Source organism: Cnephaeus nilssonii, assembly GCF_951640355.1.
Source record: "Cnephaeus nilssonii genome assembly, chromosome: 12".
Lineage (NCBI taxonomy): Eukaryota > Metazoa > Chordata > Mammalia > Chiroptera > Vespertilionidae > Cnephaeus > Cnephaeus nilssonii.
This window is the reverse complement of record NC_137083.1, coordinates 34,914,555-34,935,055: the sequence shown is the minus strand read 5'-3', so window position 1 is coordinate 34,935,055 and position 20,501 is coordinate 34,914,555. Positions and strand designations below refer to the sequence as shown.

At 33.9% G+C, this 20,501-nt stretch overlaps 1 protein-coding gene across 3 annotated transcripts in view; it reads right to left on the bottom strand.

Moving 5' to 3' along the window:
• Positions 1–622: 622 nt before the first annotated feature.
• Positions 623–20,501, bottom strand: part of CACNA2D1 (calcium voltage-gated channel auxiliary subunit alpha2delta 1) — a 379,039-nt gene continuing 359,160 nt past the window's right edge. For all 3 annotated transcript variants that reach the window (XM_079785391.1, XM_079785388.1, XM_079785389.1), the window contains 2 exons: positions 20,302–20,384; positions 623–4,678 (listed from right to left, as the gene is read on the bottom strand). In XM_079785391.1, the coding sequence (XP_079641517.1) occupies positions 4,562–4,678; positions 20,302–20,384 (200 nt within the window). In that variant the 3' untranslated portion in view covers positions 623–4,561. The remainder of the gene's footprint in view (positions 4,679–20,301; positions 20,385–20,501) is intronic.

Below are 20,501 nucleotides of genomic sequence, written 5' to 3'. Positions count from 1 at the left end.
GGGTTCCACACAATATCAGGCTTCTTACTTAATTATTGAATGAACACAGGGTGGCAGATGGTAAGCTGGTATCAATGGAAAAGGAACCTAATGTGTTTTTTAAAAAACAACAACTCTTCATAAACTTCATTGTCTTAGCTGGCATAAAATAGCTAGCAGAAATATTTAAATATTAGATGTAATAAAAGGTATGCATAGTTCAGATATTTTAACAAGATTCATTCATACTGTTTTCCAGGTTTAAAGAAACCTGGAAATATTTTTGCCTAGAATTTTTTGTGTTTTATTTTGTTTGTTTGTTTTACTATAGAAATCAGAAGTCTGATTTAGTAAGTTTCTAAATGCCTTGATGGCAAAAGTGCATGTGAGAAGGGTCAGAGTTACGTGAAGGAGTTGCAGTACATTTATTTGTGAGTTGAGGTTTGTAATTGTAGAAGTACTTTGCAATCTCAGCTTTTGCTTCCAAAATCTAGAATTATCTCCACAGGAAGGCAGCTTTCTTAAAATATATTTATGATAGAAACCACGGTCTCTTTCAACTGGATTCTAAGTAATTAAATAATCCAAACTGTCATGACTTTAAATGATAAACTTTTATTCTGAATATACTGTTTTTGCACAAGATTTAACACAACATTTTCTGGGATTATAAATATTTTTATAACAGTATTATACAAATTTTTACAAAATGTTTTTATCAGGCTACTTAATTTCCACAAAAGTGTCAAGAGAACATAATAAATGGGAGAAAAGATCTTTTGTTCACAAAGCCACTTGGCCTTTTGCATGGATGCACACTGAGCATTTTAATAAAAACATCCTAAAAAGCATGATCCAACAATCATACAGCACAACAAAAAAGAGAGCTTTGTCAGGTCACACTGTAAACTCTATTGGCATCTATACAAGACAGTATCCCATTAGTCTCAGAGGAATTTCTCCGAGTGATTTATGTGAGCTATATAAACAAAGTACATGAAACTATTGGTAAGGGTTGTCTAAGTTTTTGAAATTCTGGATTTTTTCCAACACTTGATACATTAGTTATATTGATTTGCTCTTTACACAAATGCACACGGATTATTAGCAATATTAACATTCTGCTTTGAGGAAAACAACATTCCAATAACAATAAGGTATTTGAAATTGTGGGCAAGTGAAATCATCATTCTATTCTACACTTTTTAAAAAATAAAGTCACTACATTTGTTTCACTGGATCAAACTCTGAATCTCTAGACATTTTAATGTCAACTAACATGATCAATGGAATAGTTTAGAGTTTTAAATTAAGACATTGAATTTCAGCTTTGGTGGAGAGGAAGATTTAAATGAGATGGAAAATACAAGAGAGCATCAAATAAGCAAGTAACACTTGGGTTGGAAAGGTCACTTAAAAAGGATACTGCCTATTTGAATCCAGTAAGGCCAGTTTTAAAGTTAATAAAAGGAATATTATAAGAAAACTTACAAATGGCAGCAACACTGTTCCGTTATTTTATGTTTTTGTTTTCCAAGTTAAGCAATAATGCTTCAAGCATTAGAAACATGAAAAAAGATCATACTAAAATCTTACAGGTCCAGGACCTCAAAATCTCTTCAATCAAACTTGCTATGTCATATTAAAAACCTGTTACAAATATGGACCACGATTATTGTTTGGCAGTAATGCTGGTTGTTCAAATGAAGAAAACCATTAATGCAAAATTTATTCCTGTTACTCAACACCAATGCAAGAGTTATTTGAATTTGTTTTAATGACAAATGACATTAAGCTGAATGAGTATAGCACAAACGAAGAGTTTGAAAACTTTTTTCTTGATCTCTTGTACTGTTCAGTCTTTGAAACTCAATATATATAATAGGCTATAATTTAAGTTTTTGACAACAATTAGAACTCAGAGAAAAATCTGAAATTAAAGATAAAAATTTGACGGGATGAGTGTTACTGTCTTACAGAAAAGTATGTATGCAAAAGGCATAAAGACAAGTATTAGGATTCAGAACAATTTTTAGTCAGAGCACATTCTTACCCAATTTATAATCATGTATGTGGCTGTCATAATATATTATTATCTTGTACAGCAGAAAATAAAGGATCATAGCAAGACTCATGCATTAAATATATTTTGATGGCAAATGAAATCAAATAGGACCCTGCCAAGAGATGCCACGTTTAACTGTCATTAATTCAACAATAATGTAGTCAATGAATACATACTATTTCAGTGACATTAGTCATGAAAATATATTTAATAGATTTTAACGATAATTTTAAGGTAGTCTGTTGTATGCTGGAAGCAATTCCATTGTTTTAATGTGTTGCTTATATACACAAACTAACAATTTTATATTTTGATATCCCCTCCCAACACTTTCTTGATTTAAAATAGTCTAGCAAAAGTTAACAATAAGTTTTAAATATTTAATTAACAAACAACATGATTTAAACATTTCTAGAGTGAGAAATTCCACTTTTTGTTTTTAAACACTTTGGTGTTTTCTAAAATGTCAATACCAGTTACAAATGAGACTACAAAATCACAATGCATTAGAAATGGTAACTGATGTTAACTCTTAGAACAATAGTTGGCAAAGTGAATCCATTTCCCAATCCCCCCATTTTTAAATAAAAAAATATTTTAAATAAGGAAATGTACACAAATAGTACCTAGGGTATATTGGTGGTAGGAGGAGATTACAAATGTATGCAAAGCTAAAGACAAAACAAACATACCCTTTAAGCTATGCTAAAGAATTTGTTATATCTTTGCTATGTGGAGCATATTAAAGCATGCTGGATAATGTTAATAAGATTTTGACTTTAAAAGGATATATAAGAAAATTTCCAGCATACACACACCAATATTTGGCATGTTCAAAAAAGAACAAATGCATTTTACCATAAAAAATATCTGTATACTTCCAACCTTCAGCAGAATTACTCACTACAACTAGAGTTACACATTCAGTTTTCACCCTTTCTTTAAATACTGTTTACTCTTGAAAATAACTTTTAAAAGTATAAGTAATATTCGGCTTCCATATTCATCTATAATGAAATATTTGATTTACTACGCTAACGATTTTCACCAATGAGGCTGTATAAAACAATTTTGATTATCCATAATCAAGTATTCATGTGCATACATATAGATTCAAGGTTTCCTATTTGTTCAGATTATTGTAAAACCCTCATCAATCTGCATGGGAAATTTTGGTCAAGTGATCAGACCGTTGAAAATGGAGGGACAAAGCAGCAGCAACAGCAGCAGAAATTTTGGATTGTAGGTGCCACTATTCAAATGAACAAAGAGGAAACCTAGGATGAACCTTCATTGAGAACATATATGTACTTTTCAAAAAATAAATGTGTCAAATCTGATTTATGTACTTAAAATATCTGTACATAGGTTTTCAGGCAAAAGCACGAATCTGTATGAAATCCGTTAATTCCCATTTCACCATTTATCTAACCCAGTCATTCAGCATTTACATTGCACAGTATATTCAGAGTAGTTTAACAATGTTTTTAAAGATGACTTAGGTGCATTACACTGCAAGGTTCAGATTCTTACGTAACAATAATGTCACTCAGTTAACTGTTCAATGGACTATACAGTTAAGAGAAAAACAAACAAAGTTAAAATAGCAGCAGCATCATGCAAAATACCCTTGGTAACCAAAGTTCATTTATCACAAGAAAAAACATCTTCCCCTCCCCCCGACAAGCTTTTCTTAGAGCACTTTGAAATATCTGGCTAGCACTACATAACTCTACTGTGAACAAAGGAACAGTACACTGAAGCAATTAGTAAGGGCTTACATTTATGAGGAAATACATCGCATATTCAAATTTTACCCTCAAGCACCTTTAGTGTAATAATTTCTTAGTTATTATTTTCAAACAACCAATTTATTACCCCACCAAAACTTAATTAGTCATCATCTGTGTTACATTTTTGGCAGAGAAGCCATTCTTCATAAGGCATTTTATTCATGGCAAATTTTTTTTATAGAAAATTAGCCATTATTTCTATTTCAACAGATTACATCAATATTAATTCTCTCTATATATACATATTTCAATAATAACTACTCAAAGCAGGAAATAATGGTCAACAGAAGAATAAGTAAAGGCAAAAAAACAACCCTTTTTTTCCCCCTAGAGGTTTTCTTGGTAAAAGAACAAGGATTGAAGAAAGTCAAATTCCAGGTCAAAATCAAGACAATTTGTATAAGTCATAAACTGTTGTGTGGGGAGCCCTTTTACAAGTAATCACCAACAATGCAACAACAAACTTTCAAATTTTCCAGGAAAGCACGTACAGAACTTTGCTTTGATGTTAAACATGGATGATGCAACATTCAGACAAGTTTCAGGATCTGGCACCCTGACATGCAGCCAGTGGGTGCGTTCTGAGTCTGTGCCTTTGACTTATGCCATGTTATGGGCCCAGCTAATGTTCTGCTGATCCGAGGTTGACCCTATGTTAATGCAGTTGAGGACTCATGTTTTGGCAGGGTCTGGAGTTTAATTATGCAGATTTGGTTTTGGAAGGTCATAACTGGCAGTGTCTGATGCCAGATAAAAGCCAAAGAAGTACAAACTGGATTCCAATGATGGACCACAGGGAGGCATTTAATCCAGAGGCGCCACCACAGTCGGTATAATCCTCCTGTTGGAAAGAATAGGAAAAAAAATCCTGAAAAATACTTAGTAAGACATCTTTTAGAGCACCTGGGTTTAGTCCACTTCTGAACTCACCTTATAAAATTTCTTTGAGTCCAAATAAATTACATTCTCCCAGATTTTATTGTTCAATGATTTAGGATAAAGAAATTTCCCTAGTACCATTTAGAATGCTTTATAATTTTATTGTAGATTCTGATGATAATGAAAGAAAATATTTTAATAGTGAATGCTATTTTGAATTATGTACCAATTTCTAAATTAAAAAATAAATTTCATAGGATTAAGTGTTCCCATATATTTATAAATACAAGAAATAAAAATAAAATTTAACAGCATGTTTTACAATTCCCATGAATTATGGTTTTAGTGATTATGCTCAATTAGGCAAATTTTGGGACTGGTAAAATAAATAAATTTGAGAAGTGAACTTCTATTTTCCATATCCCTTACATCTAGTTTCAAAGGTGAACATCCCATACTGCACATGTAGCATCTGGACCTCCATCAAGAATTAAAATAAAAAGAACTTATTTGAACCATAAATGAAAGGACACTCTGAAACATATATCCTAAACAAGGAGCTAAGCTATCAAGTTTTGTTTAGAAAACCATGAATGTAGGTAATACATATACTCATTTGGATTACCCAATGTCTAGTTGTGGTTCATTACGTTCCCTACAAATGCAAAATTATCATTTATCTTTTATTCCAAGGTTCTGTATTCTGTAACATTTTCTATATCCTTTAATTTCTTTTAATATGTTGAATTTAATAGAAAACCCTCATATCTAATTATTTTTCTAAACATCATTTAAGAATTTACTAATCCAAGGTTGATCTTCCAATAATAAAAATAATGTTATGTAAGTATGTGAGTACAAAGGTAATTAACTAATTAGATATTCTATTCAGAATACACAAAGACTCTGAACTCCCAGAGAATAGAACATTGACTCTTTGCTCACTAGGGTTTAATACAGTGATTGCTACCCAATAAATAAATACAATTTCTTTCTTGAATTGTATTGTGAGGCAGAACTCTTTTGTTTGTCTGTTTAACAGAATTTTTGAGGAAGAATAATCTATTAAGGGAAATTTCACTTTTAAAAGATAGGCCCTAAATCTAAAGAGATCGTTAAAAAATGATCAATTCTCAGTCCTCATCCTTTTTGACTTTTCAGGAGCATTTGACAAAGTACAACAAATATTCTCTCCTTGAAATATTTTCTCATGCATCTTTCCTCCACACTTGTTTGTGGTTCATCTTAACCTTTCAGCTTGTTCTCTTCAGGATCTTTCCATGTTCGATTATTCCAGGGGTTATTTCTCACTCGTATTTTCTTTTTTATTTATACTTTCTTCCTAGGTGTTCTAATCCAGCCCTGTAGCTTTAAATTTCACCCATTTGTTACTCATGTTTTTATTGTTTTAAATAAAACAATTAATGTTGTTTAAATAAAAACCACCAATGTTGTTTTTTTTTTTTTTAAATTCAGCTCTATTGAATTATAATTGACAAATAAAATGGCAAGATATTTAAAGTGTACATTGTGGTAACTTGATTATGAAAGGATTGCCCCTATCAAGATAATTAACACATCCATCACCTCACATACTAATTTATTTTCCTTTGGTGAGAATATTTAATATCTACTCCCTTAGCAAATTTCAATTTTACAGTGTTACCAACATAGTCATCAATTATAGTCACCATGTTTTATTAGATCCTCAGGCCTTACACTTTTATCAACCTCTCCCCATTCACCTCAGCCCTGGGTAGCAATTTTGTTTTTGAGTTTGGAATTTGTTTATTGATTTTTTTTAAAGATTCCATATATATCGTAAGTGATACCACGCAGTATTTGTCTTTCTCTGCCTGGTCTATTTCACTTACGTAGCATAATACCGCAAGGTCCATCTATATTTTTTTGCAAATGACAAGATTTGATTTTTTTTTAAATGACTGAATAAAAGTCCAGTATTTATATAAACTTTTAGGTTGTTTCTATACCTTGGCTACTATAAATAATGATGCACTGAACACAGGAGTGTATATATATTTTCCAGTTAGTGTTTTCATTTTCTTTGGATAAATATCCAGAAGTAGAATTTCTGGATAATACCATAGCTCTATTTTTTAAAAATTTAAGGAACCTCCATACTGTTTTCCATAGTGGCTGCACCAATTTACATTCCCAAAAATGTATAAGGCTTCTCTTTTCTCCACATCCTTGCCATAATTTATTTTCTCTTGTCTTTTTTACAATAGCCATTCTAATAGATATGAGTTGATTTTCACTGTAGTTTTGATTTGCATGTCACTCATAATTAGTGATGTTGAGCCTCTTTTCATATGCCTGGTGCCTACCTGTATGTCTTCTTTGAAAATATGTGTATTCAGATCCTCTGCCCATTTTTAAATTGTATTATTTATTTTTTGATACTGAGTTTTATGAGTTCTTTCTATATTTTGGGTACTGGCCCCTTATCAGATATATGATTTGTAAATATTCCCTCTCATTCAGTAGATTGAGTTTTAATATGTTGTTTTGTTTTCTTTGCTGTACAGAATCTTTGAAGTCCCATTTGCTTATTTGAGTTGATTTATTTGTGCATAGTATGCAATAGTGGTCCAGTTTCATTCTTTGCATGTGGCTGTTCAGCTTTCCCAACACGATTTGTTAAAGAAACTAACCCATTTCCCAGTATATGTTCTTTGCTCCTTTGACATAAATTAGTTCAACATATATGCATGGATTTGTGGCTCCCTATTCCTTTCCATTGTTTTGTGTGTCTTTTTTATGATAGTACTAGACTGTTTTGATTACTGTAGTTGTGTAATAGTTTGAAATCATGAAATGTGATGCCTTCTCTTTTATTCTGTCTTAAGATTACTTTGGCTATTTGAGATTTTTGTGTTTTATGTTGTACATATTGTAATTTTTTTTTTCAGTATACAGGTCTTTCACCTTCATGGTGAAATTTATTCTTGGGTATTGTATTCATTTTGGTGCAATTGTAAATGGAATTAGTTTCTAAATTTCTCTGATAGTTCAATATTACTGTTTAGAAATGCAACTGATTTTTGTATATTGACTTTGTATCTTGCACTTTTATTAACCTTATACATTCTATCATTTTTGTAGTGAGTTTTAGGACTTTCTCTATATAAGACCATGTCATATGCAAATAAAGACAGTTTTACTTCTTCCTTTCCAAGTTGGATGTCTTTTATTTCTTTTTATTGCTGAATTGTTTTGTCTAGAACTTCCAGTACTATCTTGAATAATAGTGGTAAGAGTAGGCATCTCTGTCTTATTCCAGATCTTAGAGGAAAAGCTTTTAGCTTTTTACCATTGAATATGATGTTATTAGCTGTGGACTTGTCATGTATGACTATTATTATGTTGAGGAATGTTCATTCAATACTGTCTTTGTTTAGAGTTTTACCAAACAGAAATTTGGAACTAAGCTGAGCAGCTTTCCAAAGAACAAAAATCTTTCTTTGCTGAACTGGATAAAGTAAAGGGCCCTCTCATCTTTAACGCAAGCATCATGACAGACCTAGTTTGTTATACCCGGCTGGGACTGCACTGGCTTCACCAGGATGCCAAGTTGCTATCTTCAACTGAACACATTCTTGTTGCCTCTGATTTTCTCCACGATGCTGTTATATCACAAAGGAAAGCTGCCATAACATGCCACCTAGCTAACACTAAGAATAAGGAATGGTGTTCTCCTCCCTTGTTCATGTGTTACTGTTTTTGATAACCCAAAGCCATCATATCAGTTGACCCTGTCAATATTCCCAATATGAAAAATTATTGAAATGCTTTTAAATCTGCAGAAAAAAAATTGCATGTTAAATTTAGTAAATCTTTTTTGTGCATGTGTTGAAATTATCACATGATCTTTATCATTCAGTTTGTCAATGTAGTATATTATATTGATTTATTTGCAGATGTTAAAACATCCTTACATCGCTGAAATAAATCTCATTTGTATATGATCCTCTTAATGTATTGTTTCATTTAATTTGTTGAGGATGTGTACATCTATGTTCATCAACAATATCAGCCTTACTTTTCCTTTTTGTAGTCTCATCTGGTTTTGGTACCATGCCAAGCCTGGCCTTGTAAAATGAATTTAGACTTGTTCCCTCCTCTTCAACATTTTAAAAGATTTGAGGAGAATTGGTATTTCTTTTTTAAGTGTCTGGGAGGATTCACCAGTGAAACCGTCTTGTCCTGGACTTCTCTTTGTTGGGAGGTTTTTGATAAGTGATTCAATTGATTTATTAGTCATTGGTTTGCTTAAATTTATATTTATTCATGATTCAGCCTTGAGAGGATGTTTGTTTCTAGAAATTTATCCATTTCTTCTATTGTCCAAAGTTGTTGGCATATAATCGCTCTTTGATCCTTTGTACTTCTTTGATGTCAATTTTATCATCTTTTTCATTTCTAATCTTAGGAGTTCTCTCTCTTTTTGTCTTGGGAAGGCCAGCTAATGGTTTGCCTATTTTAATTATCTTTTGTTTCATTTAACTTTTCTATTGTCTTTTTAGTCTCTGATTATTTATTTATTTCTGCTATGGTCTTTGTTATTCCCTGACTTCTAATACCGTTGTGATTAGTTCTTCTTCTTCTTTTTTTTTAAACATCCTAGAGGTATAGATTTAGGTTATTTGAGATTTTTAAAATTGTTAGTATAGGTATTTATCACCATGAACTTTCCCTTTAGAAGTACTTTGCTATTTCCCATAGTTTTGGTATGTTTTACTTCCATTTCCATTTCTCTTTTGATTTCTTCTTTGAATGATGATTATTTAAGAGCATGTTGCTTAATCTCCACACATTTATAAATTTTCCAGTTTTCTCCATGTAATTGATTTCTATTGTCATACACTTGTGGTCAAAAGGATGCTTGATATAATTTCTTTTTGATATAATAATCATCTTACATTTATTAAGCCTTTTATGGCATAAAATATGTCCTATTGTGGAGAATGTTCCCCATGCAGTTTAGAAGAATGTCTATTCTGCTGCTTTGGGGTGGAATGTTGTTAATATCTCTTATGTTCTTCTGCTCTAACTTGTCACTTAGTTCCAAAGTTTCCTCATTGACTTTCTATTTAGATGTTATATCCCTTGATGAAAGTAAGGAATTAATGTCACCTAATATTATTGTACTAGAGGCCCGGTGCACAGATTCGTGTACTGGTGGGGTCCCTCGGCCTGGCCTGTGACCTCTCACAATCTGGGACCCCTTGGGGAATGTCGGAGAGCTGGTTTTGGCCCAATCCCTGCAGGCCAGGCCAAGGGACCACTCTGGGTCCAGGGTGCGGGTGAAGCAGATTCGGGGCTGACAGTGCCCTAGCAGCAACCTAACGCATGGCCGATTCTGCGAGGAATCAGGCTCTCTCCTCTACTGGTTGGAGTGTCTGCCCCTTGGTGGTCATTGGGCATCATAGCTACCGGGCGATTGGTCGAATGGTCAGATGGTTGCTTAGGCTTTTATATATGTAGATTGCTGTCTATTTCTCCCTTTTTGTCTGTTAATATTTAATTGATATATTTAGGTGCTTTATGTTTATGCATAAATATTTATAAAGGTTATATCCTCTTTTTAAATAACTCCTTTATCATTATATAATGACTTTGTTTCTTATTACAGATTTTTTAAAATCTTCACCCAAGAATATGTTTAGAGAGAGGGGTTGGAGAGTGGGGTGGGGAATAGTAGTGGGGGAGAACATTGATGTAAGAGAGAAATATCAATCATTTGCCTACTATATGCACCCCAACTGGGAATCAAACCCCCAACTTTTTGGCGCATGGGACAATGCTCCAACCAAGATACCTGGCCAGGGCTTTTTATTACAATTTTTGTCTGAAAGTCTATTTTGTTTAAGAAAAGCTACCTAAGCTTTCTTTTGGTTTCCATTTGCATGGAATATCTGTTTCCATTCCTTTACAATAAATGTGTGTGTGCCTTTAAAACTGAAGTATGTCTCTTGTGCACAGCTTCTAATTTTGTCTTTTTTTAAAAAAATCCATTCTGCCAATTTATGTCTTTAAATTAGAAAATTTAGTTCATTTACATTTAGAGTAATTATTGATAGGTATTTTGTTAATCGTTTTCTAGCTGTTTTCAAATTCCTTTGTTACCTTTACTTCTCTTACTCTCTTCCTTTCTGATTTGATGTGTTCCTGTAGTGGTCTGTTTAAATCCCTTTCCCTTTATCTTTGGGTATGCAGTAAATTTTTGCTTTGTGGTTACCAAAGGCTTACGTAAAACATCTTTTAACACTGTATTTTAAGGTGGTAATATTTTAACCCTTTGCACTCGCTTGCTTTTTTTCTCGATTCCTTGATTCTAATGCTAACCGTGTCGAGTCACACTCGACATCCGAGTGCAAAAGGTTAAGTTTGAATACATTCTAAAGCTTTACATTTTTACCCTCTCTCCACCATATTTTGTTTTCGATATCACAATTTACATATTTTATCTTGTGTAATAATTATATTATAGTTATTTCACTACATTTTTTTTTAACTAAGATCTATTTTGGGAGCAAATTTGCAAAGCACTGTGCAACTCATCACATAAATTATCTCAATTGTTTCTCGTGGATGCCCAATGAAGTAGGTATTGTGTCTAGATTTTATACAGAATGCAAGTTTCAAAAAATAAGCCATTTGCCCAGTCACACTGTTAAGAAGCCAAACCATATGATCATAATCTGTCTCATATACCAGGATTAACCCTTTAACAATCATATTAGATATATGTGATTATTAACCCACCACCATTATAATAATCTTAATTTAACTATGCATTTACCTTTATCAATGACATTTATAGTTTCATATGATTTCCTGTTACTAATTAACACTGTTTTACCTGCACTTAAAGAAGAGTCTTTAACATTTCTTATAAATCTAGTGGCTATAAATTCCTTCCGTTTTTGCTTGTCTCAAAACTCACTCTTCTTCAATTCTAAAGGACAATTTTCCTGGGTATTCTTGTTTGGCAGGTGTGTTCTTTAGCACTTTGATTATTATGTGCCACTACCTTCAGTCAGATAGTCTTAGGGGTTCCCTTGTACACAACAGTTTTTTTCTTACTCCTTTTAAGATTCGCTCCTTGTCTTCTACTTTGATAATTATAATGGGTGTTAGTGTGGGTCTCTTTTTATTGAAATACTAGTGGCCCGGTGCACAGATTCGTGCACATTGAAAGGAATCAGGCTCCCCCCTCTTTGGTTCCAGGGTGCGTCACCTGAGAACCGCTGCTGCCAAGTCACTGCAGCTTGGCAGCTCCTGCGTTGAGCATCTGCCCCCTGGTGCTCAGTGCATGTCATATGTACTGGCCAGTTGACTGGTCAGTCAGACGGATGGTAGCTTAGCCTTTTCTATAAGGAGACTAGACACCCGGTGCATGAAATTCATGCACAGGTGTGTGTGTGTCCCTCAACCAAGCCTGCACCCTCTCCAATCTGGGACCTCTCAAGGGATGTCTAACTGTCCTCCCACAATCCAGGACTGCTGGCTCCCAACTGCTCGCTTGCCTGCCTAATTGCCCCTAACCACTCCCCTGCCAGCCTGATCGACACCTAACTGCTCCCCTGCCAGCCCGATTGCCCCTAACTGCCCTCCCCTGCTGGTCTGGTCACCCCCAACTGTCCTCTCCTGCAGGCCTGGTCCCCCCAAACTGCCCTCCTCTCCCGGCCTGGTTCCCCCCTAACTGCCCTCCCCTGCAGGTCTGATTGCCCCCCACCTGTCCTCCCTTACAGGCCTGGTCCCTCCCAACTGCCCTCTCCTGCCAGCCATCTTTGACCACATGGGGGGGCTGTATTCTGTTGGAGTGATGGTTAATTTGTATATTACTCTTTTATTAGGATTTTTGAAATATAACATTGTATAAATTTAAGGTGTACAATGTGTTAATTTGATGGATGAATATACTGTAATATGATTGTCACTGTAGTAATAATTAGTACCTCTATCATGTTATGTAATGATCCTTTCTTTTTAGTAGTTGTAATAATTAAGGCCTAGTTTCTCAGTTTGATGATTTTAATACAATGCTATTATGTATATTCATTGTACTGTGCATTAGATATCTAGGACTTATTTACTACTTGTTGTTTGTACCCTTGAACAACATCTGTTCTATTCCCTCGCCCCCCTTTCCATACTCTGATAGCTACTATTTATTCTGTTTTACAAGTTTTTTGTTTTGTTTTGTTTTGTTTCATATATAAGTGATATCATACAAAGTGCTTGTCTTTTTCTGTCTGACTTAATCTCACTTAGCACAATATGCTCCAGGCCTAACCATGTTATTAAGAATGGCAGAATGTCCTCCTCTCTCATAGCTAACAAATATTCCAGTATTAATTATTTGAGAAACCTCCCTATTGTTTTCCATTCTGGTTGTACCAATTTATACTCCAACCAACAGTGTACAAAGGTTCCCTTTTCTCACATCCCTGCCTGCACTTATTGTTGCTTATCTTCTTGATGAAGCCGTTCCAATAGGTGTGAGATGGTATCTCATTGTGGTTTTGATTTGTATTTCCCTGATGAATAGTGAGTGATGTTGAGCAAAATTACATGTGTCTTTTGGGTACATTGTCCCAGCGGGGGAGGAATCCGTTACACCCAGATTCAGGCTGACTGGAGGCTGGAGCAAAAGCAAGCATCTTTTAAAATATGCAAGCCTTTCAGGAAAGGCTTGGAGATGGGCATTTCTGTTAGCTCCTTCTGCACTGAGCTCTGGGAGGACAGCTGATTAAGAACTGTTTGTTTGCTACAGTCCTATATTACCTGTGAATGCCAGCTGTGCTGGCCACCAGAGCCAAGTGATCAAGGGGTGCATTCTTAGAGTGGTGGTTCATAAGCCAAGATGCCAGATATGTTCAAAAATCTTCTGAGAGAGATACCAGAGACCCGGAGTGGGTCAAAGGATGAGCATGGAGGCATTGCCTACTGTGGCCAGCTTTTCAGGAAAGGCCACATCAGCTGCTATATATGTGCTAAATTAGAGGACTTTATTCTCAGGCAAAAGCTTTTAAAGTATGCAAATATCCTCGGGCAGGGAAAGACTGGGAGAAGGCATTTCTGGCTGCTCTCTCTTCTCTGAGCCCTAGGAGGATGGCCATAGTGAGGCCTCATGGGCCCATTAAAAACTTTTTGTTTGCTATGGTCTTGTGTGTCTCATGGATGCAAGCCCCCAATGACTTTGAGAGCTACATGTTTTGGGGGCTCATCATCAGGTGGAAATCTTAAAAGTTGAGGTGCTAGATGTTCAATCGAAACCCTTCAGGAAGAACCTGGGAGTTGTGAGTTGCCTCTTGATTATAGGTTGATGTGCCAGATGTGAGGTTTATGGCGATAGTGTGTCTCAGCATTTCCTACCCATTTCAATGTGGGTATTTTCTTGATCATTCAAAGTATAGGGGTCACTCAGCTGGATTTCTTTCAGAATGAATTTCAGTTTATAGGTATAGGTTTGGTGCGTCTTGGGGCCTACTATGTCACCACCTTGGACCAGAACCTCAATTACTCACATTTTTATATCGTTAGCCCTAAATTCTCCTCTGACCTTCACATTCATTGATCTCTACCACCTCTACTCTTATATGTTCTCAGAAAGATATCAAGCTTGCCCCAAAACATTATTTTTCTAAATGACACATTAGGAGTAGTGGATCAGGTCAAAGACAACAAGTCATCTGTGTTTCCTCCTTTTTTCTCAAATCTAATCCATCAGCATGTCTTCTATCACAAAACCTACTACTTCTCATATCTAAGTCACCATCACTTCTTGCCTGTACTCCTGCAAGGCTGTCTCATTGCTTCTACTTTTGTCCTTTTATTTTCTCAAAAAGCAGTCTTCTAAAAACCATACATTAAATCATTTCACTGCCTTTCTTGAAATTTCTTATCGCTCTCAGAGCAAAATTTCTCGACAAAGCATTATATGGTCTGGGACTTGGCTGTCTTTCCAGCTTCACCTTCCTGTATTCCTCTCCCATCCCTCATCACTCATTCTGCTCCAATAACACTGGCTGTTTCTGCAACAGGTGAAGGTGTTTACTATCTCAGGGCTTTTGCGCTCTTTCTTCAGATACTTTTCCCTGGTAGGTAGGGTTACCAGATTAAAAACAGAGTTCTTAATTACATTTCAGATTAAAAATAATTTTTTAGTTTATACATATCTCAAATATCTCACAAGTAGAGTATGTACATAATAAATAGTAGGTAGTCAGTAAAGTAGCACATATATTGATTAGTTATAAACACAAAATACTAACTTAAAGCTTAATTGTTATTATACCAGGAGTGTGTCTCCTAAGTTTTAATTAAGTGGTGTGTGTTTTTCATGTTATTCTGCTTTTTTAAAAAATTTATTTTCGAGAGTATTACAGATGTCCCCTATTTTCCCCCCTTCACCCATCTCCCACCCCACCCTAGGCTTTCACCTATTTTCTGTGTCCTATGCATATATGCTTATAAGTTCTTTGGTTTTTGATGGAACAGAAAATTAGACCACAAACAAGACCCATTAATGCATTAAGGATATATTTATCAAAGAAATTCTTATTAATGTAAAAATTATCCTAGAAATGTATTATGGAAAGAAAAATATTCTCTCTGGCTTGAATCCATTTTCTTTATTTTTAAATGTGTGTTTGTTTTTTTGAGGGGGGTGGGGGTTCATTTCCCCTGTGCGATGATGAGATATGTCTGTTTTAGCCTGCAAGGTGGTAGTTTAGATAAGTTATTTGGAGTCCCTGAAATCTGTAAGTTGATTCACACTAAAAAAATCTGCCTCTTCAGTTTCCTGATCATGCTTTCTCATGCATGGGCAACTACATTTACCAAGACTTGAGATTATTCCATGCAAGTAAATTATGAGCTATATTCTAAAAACATTCCAAATCACAAATGCATTGGTATGGATGGAACTCCAGCATTTCTCTGTTTTAAAGTGACCAAACTCCCACTAACATCATGACCAGATCAATCAAGTCTGATTTTTTAAAAGATTACTATAGTAGAAAATAAGAGATTGGTACCTTGTTTCAGTATGACAGATTATACAGTGCCAATATTATATATATATATATTACAATAGAGTAATTCATTTTAGTAGATTTATTTCCAGGGATGTCTCTCAAAGAAATCTTTAAAAAGATACACTGAAAATTTCTCATTCCTATTTTCACTTTTCAGTTATTCATTAAAAAAACCCAACAACATCTAAACCATAGTTATATATTCATATGCTTTTGCCCCAAGGCTAACTTTTTAAGATTGTGTATACTTGGTGACTAAAATCTCTTCCATTTTACCTTGTTAAACAACTATTACTAAACAATTACTCTTTCCAAAACCAGAACCTGGGGTGACTAGTTGCACATAGTAAGAGCACAATAATTTTTAATTTATTTAAATAAATTTATGAATAATTTTCCCAAGAGAAAATTTTCAGTAACTTGGTTAAGAAGTTTTGGCTCTTTCTTTTCTGAATTACAGTCACCATTAAATTTCCTTCAAAAGGCAAATCACTGGTGAAGACATCTACCAAACAATGGCTAACTTTCAAATTTAGATAGGTCTGTACTTAAGTCACCCATAACAGCTTCAAAGAACAATCTATAAAACTCTTAGTTTGTTCTCTTACACAGCATCTTAACATGCTTACATTAACTAATGAAGTAGGTAGTGCATTTGTTCACCTATGTACATATACACCCATTTATTTCTCCATTATCATTTTTCATGTACCCAATAACGTGTTTTTATAAATTAGGTTTGCATAAAATAATGAACTTCCTCAATGGACATATTGGCTAGCTTTAATTTCTTCTTTGATAAAAAAAACAAACTTCAGCTTCATGTTTATTTTTCTTTTGTTCTTTTTTAACTTCATTCTTCAAAAAGCTCTTGTCAAAAGGTCTCATTTGAATTTGAATACTTGTGTTTTAATAAAGTCCTCATGGCATGGGCTTCATAGATACCTATAATCTATATCCTTTTGGACTCCACAGGGTGTAAGGGTCCTAGCTTTAGACAGAGTCACTATTCAAATGTTTAGAGAGCGGTCACCATTTAGAAGATGACACCTCTGACCCAGCTTTTCTGTGAGCAGAATCTAATGCACACAGATTCCTACTTATATTCAGACTAACACTAAAACTTAGATTTTAACCTTTACTGCTCCTAAATATTGGGGCTCATGGTGATATTCATTTTCTTGGTAAATTTATAGTTATGGTGAGAAAAAAATATATGAAAATTATATTTTGGGGGGGTCTTAGGTAAAAAAGATTAATTCATTATTAAATATGGATTTTTAAAATTTGTTTTAGAGAGGAGGAAGGGATTGAGAGAGAAACATGGATGTGATAGAGATAGCTAGACATATCAATTGGCTGTCTCCTATAGGTGCCCTGACTGGGAATTGAATCTGCAACCTTCTGGTACACAGGACGATACTCCAACCAACTGAGTCCCACCTGTCAGGTAGTTGCCTAAAGGTTTTTAAGTTAGAAGTGACCTATTCAAAAGGAAGTTGACATGCATATTTGCCTCTAAATGGTAGCCTATAAATTTTATCTAAAAAAATCTGTGATCGATGGGAGTAACTTTTTATACTATTCTTCACCTATAAAGTGTAATATAATAATTTTTTACCCTTAAGCTGTAGTTTGCTCATTTCTATTATGATTATAAATAGGGACACCAATAGAAAATGTTATGCTTACCTATGTAATCATCTTTAAGGGATCAATTATTTTTTTTAATTATTATTTTTTTTAGGTAGAGAAATTGACTGGCTGCCTCCTGCGTGCCCCCTACACCAGGGAATGTACCCTGACTGGGAATAGAACCGATGACTTCTGGTGCATGGGACGATGCTTAACCAACTGAACCACACCAGCCAGGGTAAGGGACGAATGGTATTGTTTAAAAAATGTTCATACAGAGAGAGAATTTAATTTTGGTATTTTTTTTTTTTTTTTTAGTATTTAAACCAGATAAGTTTCTTCACTTGGAATTTTTTTTTTTTCTGTGAAAACCATTATTTTATTATCCCCAGGACAAATGCAGTTGTTTTCTGAATATCCTTCTACTCCCTTTTCCCCTCTGGTAAGCTCACTCCATCCATAGTAATGGCCACATCTCCATCTAGTGGTTTCCTAATCAATGACTACCTGGACAATAATGATGGGAGAACAAACACAACCAAAGTTGCTCTAGTTATAATAATAATCACAGTGAATCAAGGCCATCAGAAAAGAAACCGCAAAACTATAAGTGGAACCCTGAACACAAACTCAGGCCCTAAAACATATATTTAGTCACACTATGTAATTCAGTAAATGGCAAAAGGTTAATAAATGATTATTTTGCCCTAGATAATGTGAGTGATATTAAGTAAAGTAAGTGATATTAAGTAAAATGAAATTGGAAGCACTTATACAATATAAGAACATCAAAATTTTGGCAGTAAAAATCTAAAAAGTTGTTTAAAAAAAGTAGAATGATTGAATTATTAAGTAATGATTAAATTGAGATGACCAGCTCTAATAATTGTCCTTAAGGTATTACTCTTTAGTAAAATTGAGACATCATGAAGCATGTATAATTTTCCCCCACATTGACTTATTTAAAAAAAAACCTGAGAAAATACTGATTTTTAAATAAATATAGAATGTTATGTTCAGTTTAAAATTAGAAACTTACGCAACATTTGAAATTAGCTATTTACAATTAGTACTGATATTTTAATAACCTGGTTTCAGGACAGTTATGGTGCATTTAGGGATATAGATTATTTTTTAAAATTTCGAGCCAAACACAAAAACAAAGAAAAATTAGAGAAAGTGACTGACCATCCACACCACATGAAAACTTGCAGTAAAATGAAGATAGGAGCAGACATCATGGTACAGGCACGACTCGTTGTGCATATAAGTTGATCCTATTAATAACGGGCAAAGTAGCAAGTACAGGAAAAGGAAAGAAAACACAGAAAAGAAGACATACAAGATGAGATTTCATGCAATTTGCCGGCAGTTAGCAGTTTATGTGAGCCTCCATCCAGAGCAGATTCACAGTGACCATTGCAAATAAGCGTTACTGAAATATTCCACTGCTAAACAGACATTATTAGCACATTAAGCTACAGAGCAAGAGTTGTACTTTCACCCACAATCCACTGTATAATTTATAGCAATTTGAACATTTTTGTCTTAAACCTTGATCAAAATATAGAGCTTCATAGGGTAAAAATATTTTTGAGTAATAGGGACTTTATATGATCTTTAAAGTTCATCTGAAGGAATTTAACCTCAGTCTTTGATGGCAAATAGCTGATGAGCGATACTACCCTTGGGCCCACATACAACATTCTTTGGGGAATGATTTGACAAGGGCAAGGCTCCTGAAGGTGTAGTAGATAAAACAACCTAAGTCCTCATATCTGAATTTTATTTAATTCTAACTGAGTAAAATGAAAAAGAACAAATAGCAATTCTGAATCATTTCCCCATCAAAGGGAATAATCAGTAGTCCTTGCAGAGATAACAGAGATATACTTCCTAAAACATCTTGCTTTTTTAGCCTTATTCTCCATATTTTCTTCTTTGCACCAATTATAATTTATCTAATTGCACAATATGTATCTATGGAAATGCAAAAGTACATAGTAGGCAAGTCTATTCTAAATAAATAATAACCTCTATAAATGCACATCTATCAGTAAATGATTGGTCCTATTTTTAGAATAAACAATTCCTAAGATAACAATGCTCTGTGTGTGCAAACCACTAAATGTAAAGGCACACCCTGAAGAATCAGAGTATTGAATATTACACTTAAAATTAATTTTTGAAAGTGGACAGGCATTTTGTAACCTTTATGTTTGAGAACAAAGTTTCTTAACTAAAATAATTTTAAAAGCATAAAGCTGATTACTGACACAGTGATAATAGTGTTAGAGGAAGACAGCTGACCTATAGGAAAATTAGCAGTTTGTTAAAATATTGAATATGCTTCTAATTTCAAACAATCTAAGAATAGTTAAGAGAAATTATATATATATATATATATATATATATATATATATATATATATAATCTATGATAGAATCAGAAACCATGTAAAAAAAGTAGAATTATAAAATAATTAGATAATAGCTATTTAACAGGTTTTTAAATACCCTGAATAAACCCAAATTAATAAAAATAACTTTTATATCTTCAAGGTTGGAATATAAATGAAGGCAGACAACTCATATACCATACGTAACACTTACTGCCCATGAAAGTCTTTAAAATCACCAGATTTCTAATGTTGGATTATTAGTAAATTGATTGGAATTATGTTTGAAAGTACAATTTTTGTGGAAAGGACAGATAGAAGAAGCAACCGGTAAGCTTATTCTAAGTATGAAAAATATTGAAATGAAAAATCTATTTACCAGAAAGTACATCATGTTAATGAGAAACACCATGGCTCTTTAAATTCTTATGGATAAGGACCATTGAGATAAAGTATTTTAATACAGTAAACATTTGGTCTTACCAAGTCATTGTTATCAAAGCAGACCTCAGGCCCCTTTCGGTATCTGGGTTGCTTAACCATAACACAAGGATCAGGACCGTCAGCTAAAGAACCTTGTTAAGGAATATGAAATTACTTCCCCACACACACAATTAAAAAAAGAAAATGCAATATATTTATTTCTCAAAGCAAGTAAGAGATACCTATGTCATTCCTCTAAC